Source organism: Ciconia boyciana, chromosome 4 (genome assembly GCF_034638445.1).
Source record: "Ciconia boyciana chromosome 4, ASM3463844v1, whole genome shotgun sequence".
NCBI lineage: Eukaryota > Metazoa > Chordata > Aves > Ciconiiformes > Ciconiidae > Ciconia > Ciconia boyciana.
This window is the reverse complement of record NC_132937.1, coordinates 101,188,054-101,201,581: the sequence shown is the minus strand read 5'-3', so window position 1 is coordinate 101,201,581 and position 13,528 is coordinate 101,188,054. Positions and strand designations below refer to the sequence as shown.

The following is a 13,528-nucleotide window of genomic DNA, read 5'->3' as shown; positions in this document are numbered from 1 at the left end:
AGAGTGGCAAAATAAGAGGAAGGGAGAAGGAAAAGTGGAATGGCTGCCTAGATATGAGGAGCATGACAGTGAGTGTAAAAAGTGGTTAAGGGTGTAGACAGGGGTTTGTGAGGATTTCTGGAGGGCACAGATTGGAGCTGTGTGAAAGCTCTTGCAAAGTTGCTTGGACCAGCTAGTGAGGGGGGAACCATGTAGCGAGACACAGTGTTCCTCAAAGCAATAGACTGATCCAGCAGAGGAAAGTGTTAATTTTGCTGCAAAGAAATTGCACTGGTGACAGCACTAAGAGTGCGTGTCTGTAGTGTATGGCTCTGCCGCAGGGACAGCGTAGGAAATATCACATCATAAGACAATTGCAAGTACTTTCTCCTGTCTACGCAATTTCAAAAGTAAATCTGTAGTTTTATTGTGAAGAGCGACGCTTAGGAAAATGTTGATCAGTCATTTCAAAATCCATCAACAGGACTTTGTGGCATGGACCGTATTTCTTTTAGCAAGCAATAAATGCTTGTCTGTATTCAGGTATTGCTCAGTGACAGGTGAGATTGTCCTGCGTTTCATGCGGCTCTCGTATTTCCAGTCATATTCGAGACTGACTTACCCCAAAGCGCAGGGCTCTTTCCTGCTTTCCACGTGTTGCTGGGTGGCACCTGGCAGCACCGTCTCCCAGGTCCTGCCGAGCTCTGCAGCGAGGCAGCGCTCTCCCAGCTTCCCGGGGATCCTCTCCAGCTTCCCGAGCTCACCACCGCACTCCCCCTCAGTCAGGGTCCTACTTATCGAGTTCCAGTCTCCGACTCCTTTGGGAGCTTTCCTGGTTTTCAGTCTGTCACCTCTATCCACCACCCATCACAAGCTTTGTGTGGCATCTGTCATTTTATTTCTTTCTCATTATCTTTACACTTAAAAATGCTGTGCTCTGGTTCTTCCAAGAACTTCACGTTACTGCAGTCCTGTCTTTTTGAGCCATGTCATTTTCTGACGGTGCTTTGCAGAATTTCCCCTCTCCGTTTGTTTCTTGGTTTTATTGGAACATTGTACTCTGCTGATAAAGGATACGGAGTCTCACAAATTGTAGCAGTTCATGCCTCGCTGCTTCTGATGTGTGTCCAGCTCAGTTCTAATTGCAGAATCGCACAGTTTCCTCTCCTTGGCATCCTTTGGAGCAGCATAGACCTGGATCACAGTGGAGTTAAAAGGCTGTCTTCCTGAACAAGTCATGACGATAATTAAGTTGCCTGGGTTGTAGCCAAGTGGTGCTTTTCTGTCCCTATCACTTAGGATTGTGCCAATTCCTCTTTTATGCTTTATTTTGTCATGTGAGAAAATGATCTCGCTATCTGCTGTCTCTCCCTTGCCTGGCCACCTGGCTTTTAAGAGGCCTTCTATGTCATGTCGCTACCTTTGTAATTCATTCATTAGCAAGGATATTTCACCAGGGTGCCAATGCGGTCTTACATTCCAGGTTCTGTTAGAACTAGAGAGGGGAGGTGATTTTTACCTCTTAGACATGCTGATAATAAAATACTACATATAGTTCTGGCTTCCACACTTTAAAAAGGATGCAGGAGAATTTCACTGGATCAGAAAAGTTACAAAAAGTCATTTGAGGGCTGTAGGAGATGTGTTCCAGGGAAATGTATAGGGAGCTGAAGGTGTTTAGCATATCAAAAGGAAGATCAAGAAGAGATATGATTATGGTATATGAGTACCTTCACTAGAAGAAAATACGGGGCACTAAAGGCTTTTTCAACCGAGTAAAGAAAGGCATAAAAAGAACCAAAGGCCAGATATATTCAAATTAAAAATAAATCAGAAATTTATTTCTAACAGTTTGGGCAATGAACACACTGAACACAGTTTCAGAGAAGTGGTGGATTCCCCTTGAATCTTCAAATCTTCCTCCGTGGGAGCTGTACCCTGTTTCTGCAGCGACTTATCCGTGATACTTCGGCAGATGAGCTTGAGGCACTTGCGTGGTTTTTCTCCCTTCTGATCTCTCAAGGCCTGAAAATCCAGGTCCACCCGGTGCCTGATAATGTTCACGTGCAGAGCTGATGTGGGGGGACGTGCCTCCATGCCTCCTCCCGAGGGGTCATCCAGCCAGGAGGATCGTTCCCATGCCCCTGCCCGCCACTTCTAATGCTGACACAGCTGTGCTCTGAAGGGACCATACAGCGTGGAGCAGGGGCGTCATGCAAAATACTCAAACTGCCCTAAAAACTAAAATTCCCTGAAATGTGATTTATAGCCATGCTTGAGAATCTGTCTGTGAAGTTAATGGCTAGTTTTGCCATAATTCCTCAGGCTGACCTGTTTGCAGGTGGAGAACTTCTTGTAGCAGCAGCAGCATGTAAATAGTAATTCCATAAGAAACTGAATTGTCCAAAATTACTATTATCTCCCGCTTTCAATGTGACAGCCGCTGGCCATATGCAACTTATGGCCTTCTCAAAATGGCTGTAATTTTTCATGATCCTCAATCTGAGAATGCAAGACAAAAATTTCTACCACCACAATGCCCATTCGGCACCACTTTCTGGTAACATTCAAGTTCACCTTCATCCTCAAAGCATCTTTGTTCTCCATGGAAACAGTAGTACGTGACAAATGTCTTTTAAGAGAACATCTTAACTGATGTATAAGTCATCATTGCCAAAGCTTTAAAGCTTGGAATACTTGTGTATACTCTCAGTAAAATGTAAAGGGGCATTGTCAACTTGAACTTTCCAAAGCTATTTACCTTTAGAAGTATTTTTTAACTTCAGTGCTTGTAAGGAAATCTAATCCAAAAAGGAGTTTTGTGGGTTTCCTACTGATGTCTGTAAAGGTTGTTCTAGGACAGGTTAGTGCTGAAGTAATGCCTTAGTAAAACCAGGCTTCCTTCACTGTCTTGGTCCCGTGCAAAGACCTGGTGAGGGCAAAGTAGATCTAACAAAAAACGGTTTAATTTTTTTTGCAGGAAAATTTGGTGTGAGAGCAAACAAAGTTGGGGATTTTTTTCATGAAAAACTCAGCTATTAATGGAAAAAAATTGCAATTTTTTCTTATAGTGTCTGTAAATTGGGATGTCTCGCCTTTCGACTGAAGTGCATGTGCCTTCGGTCGATGCGCTCGCCTCATGCTGAATGCTCCCCAGGCCTTGGCATTTTCGAGTTAGACGCATACGAGCTGCATCCCCTGTGAGGGCAGAGGATGGGACCTGGCGCAGAATGAGAAATGTGCTTTCACCTGACCGTGTACGCACGGAGACGCTCTTAATCTAGATTTTCATAAAGCGCAATGGTGACGCTCCTTAATGGAATAACCTTAGTTTTTTATCAGATTATCTGAGGGCCCTTCAGAGGATATTTTTCCTGTAAAATGGTTAAGGCTTTCACTGGAAAAAGCTTCCAGATCAGTCCCTACTCTTTGTGTGATTTTAGGAAATAACAGGCTGGTGATGGGCTGTTCATGGAGATCTATCAAGCAGACAATAGAGACATATTTCTCAGGTAATCTGTTCTAGATGTGGTGCTATTAGGAACATTTTATAGCTGTAGGAAAGGTGCATGGGTAAGATCGAATTGTCAGTTGCTTCTTTTAGCCTAAATAAAAAATAGCATGGATGACTAGTGTTGCAAAAGTGCAGTTTCTTCAAGAATTGGAGAACTTGGAGCTTGTAGCTCTGGTGTAAACCCTGTAATTTTACAGTCATTGCAGTTTTCTGATGCATGTAGGGGTTTTTTGTTCCAGTGGGGGTAGCGTTTGTTGCCTATTTTTGAGTGAGGGGTGGATTATTTCTGCATTACTTGTACTAGAATGACTTTGTGATTCTTTTACCAGCTTTAAGAGAGTTTAGACTGGTTCTTTCAATGATTATTGATTAAAGTCGCAATATTGTTGCAGAGGCATATTTTTGAGGGGTATCTGTTTTGAAATAAACTAGCAAAGAATATTTAACACCAGGGGCATCTTAACCTACTCCAGCTTTGAATGCTTGATTACAATACTTGTTATTTAAAGGAGGGCTTTATACTCCTCACTAAATAAAAAATTGACAGCCTGTGTACATGTACGAAACTTGTATTGATCATCAGCCTGCACTGACAGCCACAGCTTTAGTCTTTCCTTACTGTTGTTAATTTCATTTCTCACTCCTTATCATCCAAAGTGTTCAAAATAAAAGGTAAACATTAAGCTCAGAATGCTGTGTCAGTTAGAAATTTTTTTTCATTGTAAAATAATTGAACCTTGTTACTGTATGAGCTTTGCAGTAGTTTAATTCTGACAGCTGCACAACAGACAGTAAATGTTTAAAAAAAATTAAAAGGAAATTGTCCTGTAGCAAATCTAATCTGCCTGTGATAGCATAGCGCCCATTTTATGAGGCCGCATTTATTCTCATAATTGGCTATTTCCTGTTCTTAAATGCCTATTTATTCATGTCTGCCACCTTTTTCTCAGTTTATTGGCCCTGCGGTCACCACATTATCTTTCTCTTCAAAATCAATTGACATTTTATGAAAAGAGTTTGCTAGATGTTTAGTTTAGTGAGAGTGGCATATAGAACATGTGCTTGTCACATTAAATAATCACTGTTAAAAGTAGAGTATTCAGTGGCTTAATGATATATAGAATATACTCATTTACTTTATTTCAGTATTGTTATTGTTTTTATTTAGAGTAATTAATTGGCAAAACATTACTGGGGGATGCTATAAGTAGAAGTATTCCAAATAGTGCTTTTTCACAGAAATTCCTGTGCAGTGCAAGCTGACATTACATTTGACGTTGAATTTCTAGACATGCTCACAGTTGCAATCTAGGAAAGCTGAAACTTGTGAATTATAGAAATTAAAATGTTAAAACTTCTAAGCTGTGCACAGACTAATTACTAACCCTAAGGTATTCTTGTTTTAATTAAAAGCTTATGGGCAGCTCTTTGTTAGCAGTGATACTGTTTTTCCTTCCGTGCTCTACCTTTTATTTTTGAAGATGTTGCAAAGCTATTTCTGCTGGCTGGCACGTATGGAGCCATTCTTCATTAGTTCAGTGTATGGTACAGCCAGGGTTATTCAGAAAGGGATCAAGCAGGGTGGATTGGCTTCAGCCACTCTGCGCAGTTATAAGCAGTCCCTGCTCATTACAACGTGAGACATCTTATTATATAGGGGGTTGTGGCATCAAATTTTATCCTGGATGCCTGCGTGAAGCTTTGACCCTGAGCCACGCACAGCTTGCTGCAAGAGAGCTGAGCCTTTTGGGTGGTGCTCAAGTCATGTTTTTCTACGCTCAGTCGTGTTAACTCCATCACAATTAACTCCACACAGATTTTTTTTTTTCAAGGGAGGATTTTTACTGTTGTTAGATGAATGGTATCAAAAACGTTCACATCAAAACTTACATTTTGTTTATACAAGAGGCGTAATTAAAAAGTACAATTTGCATCTGAAGCTGGATTTTTAAAATTCTCTTTGACTGCGTTGGAGTAAGGTATATTAGCTGACCTTGTTTCTAGTGTCTGTACATTCTTTTTAATATTTATTGTTCACATGCATAACAGGTTGTAGCTTAAAAAAAATTTAAAAAGCCAAGCAAGTGGCATGGGTTGAAGGTAAAGAGAAATCCTTCCAGAAGCTGGGAAGGAATTTCTACTGATTTGGGTTTTTTTGTCCAGCTGAATTCAAGTAAGCCAATATGCTCTTGTTTGATGTGAAGAAAACTACATGCTGATGGAGCATGTTTGTTTCTAGATGCCAGGTTGACCTGTCAACCCTGAGTAAAGAACAAACCCACAAGTTGGAGAAGCCGCTGGAGGAGGGAGAGGGATGCCTGGTGTTGCTGGTCACTCTCACAGCCTCAGCTGCGGTCACTATCTCTGACCTCTCCGTCAACTCCCTGGAGGACCAGAAGGAGCGAGAGGAGATACTGAAGAGATATGTATGGAGTTCTTTTTTGCCGTTTGTTTGCAAAATGTTTGCTTATATAAATAATAAGTATCGGGGGGGGAAATCTAAATATATCCCTTATAACCTTATCACACTCAGCCAATGACAATAATTTAAAATAGTTACTAATATTGTCACAGCTGGTACAGGTAACATCAAGAAGGCTACAAATCCTCTTTATACAATAAGGTATTTTTTTGCATAGTAATTCAGCTATTTGATATGACCATGTGACATAAAGAAGTTAATTTTACTGCCTTGCAGATGATTTTTACCAAGCACAAAATAACTAAGGGGTCACTCAGTGACTGTACAGTTTCTGTACAGTGAATGTTTATGCCAAATGGTTTGAGGTACCAATAGTTTTCAGCTTTTTTTTGAGCATCTAATGAAGGCCAAGAAAACTTATTTTCTGTCTGCATGTTAGAGGCTGGAGCAGTATTTTGAATCATCAAAATAATTGTTTTAAACAATATTTCCATTTCAAAATATTCTGAAGCAAATTATTTTCATTTCCCAGCATCCTCACATTACACAGAATCTGTGTAGTTTTGTCAAAGCAACAGAGAGGGGAGCTCTTACTCCAGCATTTGCTAATACCTAAATCACTAAAAGTAACTGTCTCACTACACACGGAGAAAGAAAAAAAAAAAAAAAAGCTATTTCCACTTAAAATTACAAAGCTTTTATTGTACAATGCTGCCAGGTGTTTAGAAAGGCTTCTCTAGACACTCAGCCATTAAACCAAGCTCTGACTAACAAAGAGTCGCTTAATTTTTTTTTAGATTTTAAAATATTCCTATTCCATGACTGACATCCTTTCAATAACTGAATTTAATAAAGATGTACCTTATCAGGCTGTGCAGATAACATGAAGTGCTAGTACTAATGCTGTACAATATTCTTCAAACAGATTAGCAGGATGTGCGCTTCAGCAAATTTATTCTGGCTATCTCCACTGAATCAGCTGTCTGCTAATGCTTGTACAACTCATACACCAATAGTGTTATCATAAACACAGTTTAATAGAGGTGACTTAGTGAGGCTAAACATAATATTCCTAAACCAACTGAGAGCTAAGGTATTGTGCACCATCTCTGAAAAATAATTACAATTAAGAGAGTTATTACACATTTTGGAATCCACCAAGACAGTCTGTGGTTGTTAGAAAAGATCTTTATAAATATAATAAATCTCTGATGGATACGTTTTTGAGGTGACATACTTCTTGCTACCAAGTGCAACAATACCGTATTTCTGTGGATTATTGTGTGTGATGATACAGCAGTCAAGTGATACTGATGGTTTTGATAATTTAGTAGGAGTATAGAAATATGTTACGACTGTATTATTAATCGGTTTTCCTAAACTCTCAATTTTTTGTCCCCAGTGTAAAGCATAATTATGTGGTGTAAGATTGATCTATTTATTTCTGTTTCTTACATATTCATGGGTATGTGTCTTTTCTTATATTTCCATTACTGTGTGCACTTTAAAACATTTATATTTTTGGAAGATGTTCATGTTGCAGAGGCATGAATTTCTCATTATGTGTTTCTGAAAATTGTAGCATCGATATGCCTTTTTGATAAATTTTACTGTTTTTATTAAAATGACCAGTGGACAGCAGAAGAAAGAAATGACAATCATTAACGAAATTCAGATAGTTTATTTTCACTGATGTTTGATTTGTCTTTGGTATTCATATCTCTACTTCAGAACCGATACAAAGAAAGAGCATGTCATTAGCAAGATGTACTGTTCCCCAATGAGTGGGTGTATTTTGGGGTTTATTTCTCATCTTAAAAAATCTAGCTTCCATTTGAGAAATGTATTTTGCACCCTTTCTGCAGCCAAAAACAGTTAATGAGCTGACCTTGCCATCAGATCAAATAGCCTTGGAAAATGACTCTATTACTGTCATTTAACCATTTGTAGCTGAACATCAGAGCCTTACAAATTAAACAGGCATTACTGTTTGAACCATTATTTTACCACAATTGTCTGAAAAGATTAATTCCTTTTGGGGTGAGGAGGGGGGCACATTAATGGGTACAGACCAAGAGAGATTGTATGACCTTTTCAGAACGGGTGTGCTGAACCCGCGGTCCCCCTTGTCACAGTTTAAAAACCAGAGGAGCTAGTTTAGAGAAGAAGTTGTTAGCATTCCATTTTTATTATGACATTTCACAGTCATCCGATTTAATGTCCCTTGACCAGATTGTCCACCGTGAGACGATGGGCTTGAAATGTTATTTAGAGCATTGATAAAAGGTGAGCAGTTCTAAGATGACAGCGAGTCATAAGGCTGGTGGTGTGACATTAATTTTCTCCATAACAGAGATGGAATAAGACGTCATGGTGACAAGCTGTCAATCAGTACTGGCCCCTCAGTGTATCTCAATGCCATAGGATGGGGTATTGCTTCTCCCATAATAGAGCTGAACTGAGATGCTCTCCCTGACAGCTGCTGCAGCCATACAGAAAATATATTATACAGCCTTTCATTAAAAAAATAAAGAGGACTCATATCCAGAGCATTTCAATCTTTTCCCATCTATTGAGGGCTGAAAAGATTCACAGCAAATCATGGATTCCTCTGCTATGGAAATTTCAGGCTTCAGGAACCATGCAGGTTTTGAGGCCTTCAACAATAATCATAAATAAGAAGACAGAATATCATCTGATAAATCATTACTTAAAGTTATGTATTTAAAGTAATGTATTAAAGTCATTTGCTTCTCCCAGAGTCTCTGCCGTGGCATTGTATACATTTTCAGCAGTCTCTGCAGTCACGACGTGCAATAAAGGAATCTAAGCCAGCTGACTTGCTGGAACTAAAAGTTCAAAAATAATTATTCTGCAGGATGCTAACAAAGGTAGCAAAGTGAAATACAGCGCTGGTGCCTTTTTGTAGAACGAGCTTACCAGGATGAAATTTGGAAAAAGGGAACTGTACGGCATTGCAGGAAGGGGGGCAGTCACTTGGCTTGCTCTCTGTTTGGTTTTTGCTTTGTTTTCTTTCTGCAGCTTGGTGTTTGTTTCGGTCATTGGGAAACTTGGGTGAAATGTGGAAACATTTTTGTAAATCCTTTCACTTTCATCACAGTGTTAGAGCAGAATTATCTCTGTTGTGGTACCAGTTCTGATAAGAAGCTTCCAAACCTTGATCGTTACGGTAATAAATGAGGGATGGTGCCAACATGCTTTTGAATTATAACAGTGCTATCTGTAATGCCGTCTCTGCTACCCTCAGCTGGTAAGCAGGGGGTTGAGTGTGCACTGATTAAAAGTTGACCATCAGTATTTTTAAGCTGTATTTCTGGTGATTAACATATTAAAAATGACAAAAATTTATTAACCATTATCCTGTGATAACATGCATGCATGTATTAGTATGTGTGTAGCGTGTGGGGTACTACACTTAACTGGATTCCTGGGTTCAGTATACCAAGGTCAAACCTTCACTGTAAACAGCAAATGGTCAGTTGGGGCTCGTGAAATTAATATTAAAGTGTGATTTAACTGTTAGAATTGTCTTATTAATAAAAAGATAGGGATGCATATTATATGTCTAACATTATAATGGATAGGTTATCTATGCATAAACATAGTGTAGTTTTTGCAGGCTGACATTTAATATTTCATTTAAGCAGCACCTGTGGTTTTCAGATCAGTGATGTTATTTATTCTGGTTTTCCATAATAGTCAATTTCGCCTTCATAATAAATTAAAGAAATGTTGACTTGGTGTTTTACCTGATGTTTGCATTTTCTAGAAGTCTGGACATTATCATAATGACTGGAAAAGGTTTCACCTGTGCTGCATTAAAATTTTAAAAGAGGCCACAGGCATTAAATGCATTAGTCCAGATTTTAAAATACTTCAAAATAAAGGTACATGCTAGTATTTTTGAATAAAACTTGAAAAAACAACTGAAAATTAGGCCACCTATACATATGATTTAAAATTAATTTGAAAATCTGATTTTAGTCTCCTCTTTTGGAGTTCCTCACCTAGCTTATCTAAAAACTGAATGATAATGCCGGGTTTGTTATTAATTGATTGCAGATTCAAAATTGCATTTGATGTTCTATCATTTGAAATCCTGCAACTTTTAAATTATATTAGAAGTTAGAGCGTGAGCATTTTAGCATATCACACCTAACTGGTGCAATACTCCTAGTTTGATACTTTTAGTTATTTGAAAAAAGTGCAGCAACAGAACACATTTTCCAAGCAGCTTTCTAAAACTGTGTTGGATGAATAAATGCAAGTGTTAGTCTACTCTTTAATTTTTTCTTCCTCTTTTTAATATATGTAGATATTGCAGCAATTTATGATTAAACAATTATTTATAGTAAGAGCTTTCTGCCATGGAATTGGAACCATCTTTTAATTCTTTTTTTAAAATCTTTTTTGCACGTGATTATTATGAAAATTACTAAGTTGTTATAATTCTCTTTGATTGTTTTTGCTCATGTTATTTGCAAGCTATATAGATGCATATATGCTGTATGCAAGCTTGCATATAATGGTCAATGACAGCAAAAACAATATTGGCCCTAAGTCACTGCTCAAAATATTATTGGAGCCATCAAAGGGAAAATGTGAACATGTGAACATAGATCTCACAGAAGTATTCAGGGAGAAGAAGTGTTTTATTGTTGGTATTAATTTTGTTGATACACTGCTATCATTTAAAATTTTGGTGGACAGTTGTTCATGTACTATTAAGGGATTAATTCAGTAAAATTAGTGTTATATTTAATAATTCATGTTCTAATTTTTTCTTTGCATTTTTCATTGGTAAGTTAAAGTTGCAAAATGCTGAAAGAAACACTGAGAACTGTACATCCTTCAGAAAATAATATTTAAAAGTATGAGTACATTAGAATTACACTAACTTACATCTGGGCTAGGGAGGAGACTATTAATATTGCTTTCGGTTTGTCTTTTTTGCAATCCAGAATTATTTTTCTTTTTATTATTTTTTAGAGTCCAATGACGATGTTCCATAACATGAAGGATGTGGGATTTCTTCAGGTGAAGGTCATCAGGGCAGAAGCATTGATGGCAGCTGATGTCACAGGCAAGGATTCATTTAGTTTCTGTGACAGTAAATACCGTAGTAAGACTGGGCCTTTTTAGAAGTGGAAAAAAAAATGTTTAAAACAGAAGTTTATCTATATTGTCTGTTTGCGCAGTCTCACCTTCTGCTCATTAAAGAAAAAATCCGGAGACAAACAAAACTTTTGTAAGCAAAACTTTTGTAAGCAAGGCAGCAAGTCGTGCTAATGCTAGCAGAGCCCTATTTAGGTTATTTCTCAGAAGGGTGAAGTATACTTTTTTCTCCATCAGAGGTCCTGGAAAAAATACATAGAAAAGATTTCTTTTTCTAGTAGATAAAACTAAAAAAGTTATCCAAATTAAAGCTGAATTTCAGAGGACAAGGCAAATGAAAGGTGCTAGAGTTAGATACTACTTTAAAGTTGTTGCCAAAATAACCACTTGATATCTGCCAGATATTTAGCAAGGCTGTTGGTTTCAGACATTTCAAATAAATGAAGTTTCCTCTAACTACTGCTTATCTGTTTAAGAAGGGAAATAAGAAAATCTTTTTTAATTTTCTATTTTATGTGATTAAGCTGAATGGATAATTTAACCTTTTGCTTTTCAAAATAAAGAAAAAGTATTTCAGCCATACTGACCATATTTCTCCAGAAAGGTCCAAGTTATCTCCTCTAAGTACAATCACCTTCACACTGCACAAGTTGAATGGAGCAAAATGAGCTGCTTCTGTGTCAGAAAATAGCTATCTCTGCTTTAAAAAAAAAAAAAAGAAAAAAAAAAGGAAAAAAGGAAACTATACTAATCTAGCTGGTTTAACTGCAATTTGGACATAAATGTTCTGTTACAGGAGCAGATGTAGATGTATAGCAACATACTCACTTTTTAATAGTTTTTTTGTAAATTAGCATGAGTACCAGTATTTTTTTTTTTCTCAGACAAGGTAACAGAGCAAACATTTTATTGCTGGAACTGATCATCCAGTTTGTGGCATGCAAAATAACAGATTCTATTTTCGGGGAGGTTGGAGAAGTGCTTCTAAAGATTCCTCACTCTGCTTTGACCTTATAATCCAATGTGGTCTGAACAGAGGGAGAGATTAAGTTATTCAGGGGCAAATGGGATAATTCAGTCCCTGACCTCGTTCAGTCTTCGTCTTTTTCCAGATCAACATGTCATTTGTGCTGGTTGAACAAATTTTTTTGAAATACATTTGGTTCAATTAAAGATGTACAGAGCTACCAAAAATTTTTAGACATTGCATTTAGAACGACAGCCAGGAAGATGGAGAAGAACAGGCAATACCTTCCCGTGTCCCGCATGATTTGTTAATTAGCAAGAAAAAACATTTATACAGCAGCTATGTTTTGTAAGATGGCAGTGCATTCCAGACATTATAGAAATCATTGTATATTTTGGACAAAAATACATGGTATTTTGAAAAGAGGACAAAGGGGTTTTATTAACTCCTGTAGTAATTTATAGCTATTTTTAGTAACTTGTGGGTATGTACAGATCATTCATTTCAGATTAAACTTTGAATAGTAATATTTAGAAATAACTCAAAGTAGTTATTTGGTGATTGTCAATAAATCATGTTTGCAAAAATTGTATAAAACTTGACCCTCCACCTTTATTGAACTGAGCAATACTTATTAGTCAGTGTGGAGAGTGCTGTCATCAGTGGTATAACTTACACGACTAAGGATTGCTTGTGTGAGTAAAAGCGAAGGACTAGTTTGCTCTTCTTACTATATTGTTTTTTCAGAGTTAATCTTTTGCCCTCCCCTGAGTCTGAAAAGCAGCTGAAACACCTGTATAGTACCTTTGTGATTTGCTCTCTTTCCTGTCTGCTGAACATATCCCATTTCACTTTCAGGAATCTTTTCATGTGAAGTAATAAATCAAAATTTATTAGTTTGGGCTGAATGGATTTTAAAAATCCTTAATATTCCATCATTAAGCATAAGCACAGACGGAAAAAGATTTCTGTAATCTTTTAAGTAGTCATCAATCTTACTACAGTTGCAAGGATTTTTTTTTTTCCTTTCAAAATGTGAAATTTTTCTTTTGTTACCATACATTCATTGAGCAGCATTGTATAATACTGTATTAACTCTGTGTGAATAAAGAGCAATTGAGACTCCCGTTGAATGAATGAGTAAAAAGCACAAATTACTTTTTAATGAAACCCTCAATTCTTCTCCTTTCCACAGAAAGCCCATAGCCTTGTTCAGCTGAATGCTACTACAGTAGGTCACTTCAGTTAAGCCCCTAATAAACTGTTGATAGTCGAGGGCAGTTTTTTCTCCAGTCTCAATAGCCCAGTGTTGGACAGTGCACTTCAAACCGTTAAGGTTAGTACAGATTTTTTTTCAAAAAGAGGGAGATTAAGGGTGCTGGTTCAGGCCTCAGTTTACAACCCCCCTGCATACACATGCGTTGAACAAGATGCCGGGGTGGGCTGAAATTTCGGTGAAGTTGTGGGCAGGGGAGCAAGTGGGCACTACCAGTTTGAAAATGAGGTGCTG

At 37.7% G+C, this 13,528-nt stretch overlaps 1 protein-coding gene across 5 annotated transcripts in view; it reads left to right on the top strand.

Moving 5' to 3' along the window:
* MCTP1 (multiple C2 and transmembrane domain containing 1) overlaps positions 1–13,528 on the top strand; it is a 291,466-nt gene that overhangs the window by 167,121 nt on the left and 110,817 nt on the right. For all 5 annotated transcript variants that reach the window (XM_072860789.1, XM_072860787.1, XM_072860791.1 and 2 more), the window contains 2 exons: positions 5,733–5,919; positions 10,926–11,019. In XM_072860789.1, the coding sequence (XP_072716890.1) occupies positions 5,733–5,919; positions 10,926–11,019 (281 nt within the window). The remainder of the gene's footprint in view (positions 1–5,732; positions 5,920–10,925; positions 11,020–13,528) is intronic.